The sequence below is a fragment of the Podarcis muralis genome, chromosome 14 (assembly GCF_964188315.1).
Source record: "Podarcis muralis chromosome 14, rPodMur119.hap1.1, whole genome shotgun sequence".
NCBI classification, from domain to species: Eukaryota; Metazoa; Chordata; class Lepidosauria; order Squamata; family Lacertidae; genus Podarcis; species Podarcis muralis.
Window position 1 is genome coordinate 4,429,629 of NC_135668.1, and position 4,489 is coordinate 4,434,117.

The 4,489-nt window shown below is 57.4% G+C and overlaps 1 protein-coding gene across 1 annotated transcript; it reads right to left on the reverse strand.

The window, feature by feature from the left end:
- Positions 1 to 1,374: 1,374 nt before the first annotated feature.
- Positions 1,375 to 3,745, reverse strand: LOC114584884 (C2 calcium-dependent domain-containing protein 4C-like). Its single transcript, XM_028707041.2, has 2 exons — positions 3,632 to 3,745; positions 1,375 to 2,854 (listed from the first exon to the last, which is right to left on the reverse strand). Exon 2 carries the CDS (start codon positions 2,795 to 2,797, stop codon positions 1,454 to 1,456), a length of 1,344 nt encoding a protein of 447 aa, XP_028562874.2. The 5' UTR covers positions 2,798 to 2,854; positions 3,632 to 3,745; the 3' UTR covers positions 1,375 to 1,453.
- Between the last annotated feature and the right edge of the window lie 744 nt (positions 3,746 to 4,489).

The following is a 4,489-nucleotide window of genomic DNA, read 5'->3' on the forward strand; positions in this document are numbered from 1 at the left end:
CAAGTCAGCCCCTCCCCAGTTAGGAACCTGCCCAACTGCAGCATTGGATTTTGGCTCAAAATACACATCCAACGTCTCCCTTCCTGTTCCACTCAGACTCCCTCACAGATTCAGCAGGCAAGCTGCCAAGGCCATTATCACTTAAGATTTCAAAGCTGTTTGCTTCCTTAGTGTTCAGCTAAAAGCAAGAAACCTTTACATTCTTTTTGATGGAAGAGTTCTGTTCAGCTGAACGTTCACATATTGCCACAACTGAAGAAATGGGTTCTTGCTTGGATTATTTTCTACAGGTTTCTTCTTTGATTCAATTCCTGTTGGGAACTTCTGGGTTAACTCTTCACATCAGCGCCTCTTACTGAAACAAAACCTAACAACCCAGCCAGTGCTATATTTACTCAAAATTACAGCCCCAAAACATTGTGGCACCCTCAGATCTAATAGATTGACAGTGCAATCCTTTACCCATTACTCAGCAGTAAACCTTAGTGGGTTCACTATAGCTATGTACTAGGTAAATCCCTTTGGGATTGTAGCCTTGTTGTGGCTTAAATTGTCATGGACCACGGCCCACTTCATCAGATGCACTGAGTGCTGGCCTCAGTTGGCAATTGTTTATAATGGGTATGAACTATAAGCTATGATGCTAAAGGGTCATGAAATGCAAGAGGTACAGTCTGCCATGTTCGTATACAAAGTTCACAGGCATTTGTATTTCACACTGCAAAGTAAAGCACTCTGTACTGGAAGGATCCCAGACTGAGGAAGGCTAATGTACCCTGATGGCATGATAAAAAAGGAGCTAGTTTTCTGTAACAGTGAACTAAAAAAAATTCCAGTTCAAATATCCTCTCTTGCCATGAACTCACTAGGAGGTCTAAGGTAAACTGCTGCCTTTCACAGCACATCCCTGTGTGTGTTTACTCAGAAGTAAGCCCCACTGCGTTCAAATGGGAGAAAACTTTCATAATTTACATTTTAAAGCCACCCTCCGAGGTAGGAGAGGCCCTGAGAGAGTGCGCTCTGTGGCTGAGCAGAGATGACCTGGGACTCTCCAGCTGTAGGTTGAAACTAGCCACCTTCAGCCACCACCACCCTGTCACCTGCCCTGTGGGGGTTGTTTTAAGGATAAGGTAAAGCACTCTGGTTGCTACACAAACACTGAAGCTGCATGTCTGTACACAGCTCCTTAGGTGCAAGCCTCATGGAGAGCTCAATGGGACATTGCCAAAGCACAGGTGCATAGGAATAATAGAACCATGAATTGTGCATTCCAGTGCCTAACTTGCAGGCCTCGCTCAAGTCAAAGTCATTTACTGACCTAACAGATACCAAAAGAGAAGCATTTGCAAGTTTCAGTAAAAATGATATTTATTTTAAAACAAAAAAAAACCACGAGTATGAAAAATAAATAAATAAAGTATCTCAGGTTGCAAGAGAGTTGTTTCTCTCTTTTTTATCCCGCTAAAAGCTTCATCAAGGGAACCTCGCTCTCCCCCAAGAGAAGGTCCCTTTTCAAGCTGCTCCCCTTATTGACAGCCTTCATCCTGACGGCCAGGCTGCCCAGGTCGCCTTCGGCAATGCCCACGAAGAAGAAGTCCTCGTTGAAGATGGGGTCGCGGCTCCTCTTGATGACGGTGCTGCGCTGCTTCTGGATCTTGCCCGGCACCAGCGAGAAGGTGATGCAGCAGTTGATGCTCTTGGGCTCGGCCGCGGGCTCGTACAGTCCTTCCGCGCTGATCAGGCGGACCCGCAGGCGCCGGTTCTCGGGGCAGTACTCGCAGGAGAGCCGCAGCAGCCCGCCCCGGCCCAGGCCCACCGTGCTCTCCCGCCCCAGCCTCTCCCGCCCGCCCCCGCCGCCGCAGGGCGCCTCCAGCGGGAAGATGGGCAGCGGCGACAGGCTGCAGGCGCGGCAGCCCAGCGGCTGGAAGAGGCTGTCGGAGGAGCGCCGCCGCACGGCGCTGGGGCTGCTGTCGGTGGAGCTGCTGTCCTCCGTGGACAGGGAGTTGGCCCTCCCGGCGCTAGAGAGCTTGCCCCGGGACCTCCAGGCCCTGCCCAGCAGCCCCTCCTGGCTCCGCGCTTTGGAGAGCAAGCCGGGCCCGCGCGGCGGAGGCGAGCGGCCCAGGAGCGGGGAGCCGAAGGGCGAGGACTCGCTGGAGGAAGCCGTGTCGCTGTCGCAGGGCCGGCGGAGCAGCGGGGGCGGGCAGGCCAGCGGGCGGCCGGAGGAGAGCTCCCGGCCCGCGTAGCTGCTGGCTCGGGGCCGCGCCAGGCTGAGCCAGGAGTCGCCGCTGTGGAAGATGGACTCCTTCCGGCGGGTGTGCGGGCTCTCCAGCAGCGTGCAGAAGCCGTAGGACGTCTGCGCTTTGGGGAAGTGGGGCAGGGACAGCGCAGCCTGAGACTGGGGGTCCGAGTTCGTGCCGCCTTCCTCCTCCTCCTCCTCCAGGTCGGGGATCTCCTCCACGCTCTCCACCTGGATGAGGTGGGGCAGCGGGAAGGGGCAGGGGGTGCGCTCGGCCCCCACGCCGGCAGAGGTGGCCGCCTGCTGCAAGCCGGGCTCCGTCAGGCAGCGGTGGGGCTGGAAAGTTGCGCTGGGACTCTTCGCCGGAGGAGGATTGGCCAGCCGGGGAGGGATGCAGAACTCCGGGATCCGGTCCGGGGTCAGTATGTTGGCAAAAGCTGCAGCAGAGCCCCCCGGCTTGGCTGCGTTAGGGACGGGGTGGCTGGGGGGCAAGCCCAGGAAGGACGGACCCAGGGGGCTGCCTTCTCCCGGGGACGCCCCCACTTTCTCCAAGAACCACATTGAGTCCCGCTGACTTCTCGGGAGTCCCACAGAAGAGCTGAAGTTGATCAGAAGACCCTGCCAAAAAAGGGAGAGGGCGTTAATATCTCTGGGTTGTTCGCAACATCCTGCAAGGGAGCCGGACCTGCCGAGCCAGCTACCATTCAAACCTTATAGCTCTCTTAAATGTAGGCAGCAGGTGATGGGTGGTATTCAGCTTCTTTTTACTCAAGAGTATACCTACTGAAATTAACAGCCATGTTTGTTCCTTCCAGTGGGTCTACTCCAAGTAGGACGTAGCTGAATGCTACTTTTGTATAGCTAAAGCCTGTTTGCACGCCACAGCTCCAAAAATCCAGGCATGCTGACTTGCGAGTAAGCCTCACAGAATCTAGTGCGCCTTACTTCAGAGCCAACAAGCACAGGATCGGGCTCCAGCAAGCCTTCCCAGCCCCCACCAAACTCCTTCCTTTGTGCAAAAGAATTCCTGGTAGTTTTAGATAGAATTCAGTACATACATTCCATTTACTAAAACGGGTTTCTTTACTTAACAAGAGAAGAACGAGAGAAAAGGGCAGAGCCCCCATGCAGAACTCCAAAGACCAGTCTGTCTTTGGCCAGTCCGTAGACTTTCAACTTGGCCGCCTTTTCAAGGCTGCGATCCCCAGCGCACTTAGGTGCCAAGCCCCATCGGAGTCATAGCTGTCAATTTTTCCCTTTTCTTGCGAGGAATCCTATTCCGAACAAGGGAATTTCCCTTTAAAAAGGGAAACGTTGACAGCTATGATCGGAGTCCCCAGCCTCGCTTCTGAGGAAGCCCGCAGAGTCCGCGGGCACAAACAGCCTCGCGCCTACCTTGCAGGGTTGGCCGCTTCCCAAGAACTGCTTCAGGATGCCGCGCACACGGAGCTGCTGCGCCCTGCCAAGCGCTCGAGCCGCTACTCCTGCGAGTTTGCAGCCCGGCGCCGCGGGCGCGCTCTTTATGGGCAAGCGGCGGCGCGCCGAAGCCAATGGCGAGCCGCGGAGGCAGAGGCAGCAGCTCCCATTGGCCAGCAGCGCCGCTCCCGCCTCCCTCCTCCGCGGTGCCAGCAGCTGCCAGGCGCGTAAAGGTGGAGGAGCCGCGCTGGCGCCGCCTGCTCAGGGGCACGCAAACAAGCAGGGCACTGCCAGCCAGCCAGCCGCCGGCTCCAGCAGCAGCCAGCACCAAGTTTCCCCGTCTGGTGTCGTTTTTCTAGCCCGCAGCCCCTCTTGAATCAGGCTCAGCGCAAAGGGAGCCCATCCTCTTGTCCTGGCGGTGCCCAGTGTGCGAAGCCCACGAGCAGGACGGGGGCCCAGAGCTGGGGATGCCCAGCCAATGGTTCCTGCCTGTTCCTGGATGCAGGTTCTACCATAGGCGCCGACTCCATGGGGCCTGAGGGGGCCCGAGCCCCCTCAAAAATTTTATTGGGGGGGCTCTGCCCCCCCAATAATTAAAAAAAAATTCGCGCGCCTTGGCTCCCTCGTCGCGCGCCTTGGCTCCCGCGGCCGACGAGGGGAGCCCAGGCCGCGCGCGGCGGCTGCTGCTGCCGCCGCCGCCTCTCCTGGGGGCGCCGCCTCCCCGGGCGGGAACGCTGCGGGTGCGCGAGGGAGGAGGGCGGCCCCCGGGGGCTGGGAGAGCCGGGCTGCCGTGGCCGAGAGGGCTGCTCTGCCGGGCGCCGCTGACATAATTTAAGA

Bases quoted from the DNA above. Each gene is read 5' to 3' on its own strand.
- LOC114584884 (XM_028707041.2), bottom strand. From the start codon at position 2,797: ATGTGGTTCTTGGAGAAAGTGGGGGCGTCCCCGGGAGAAGGCAGCCCC.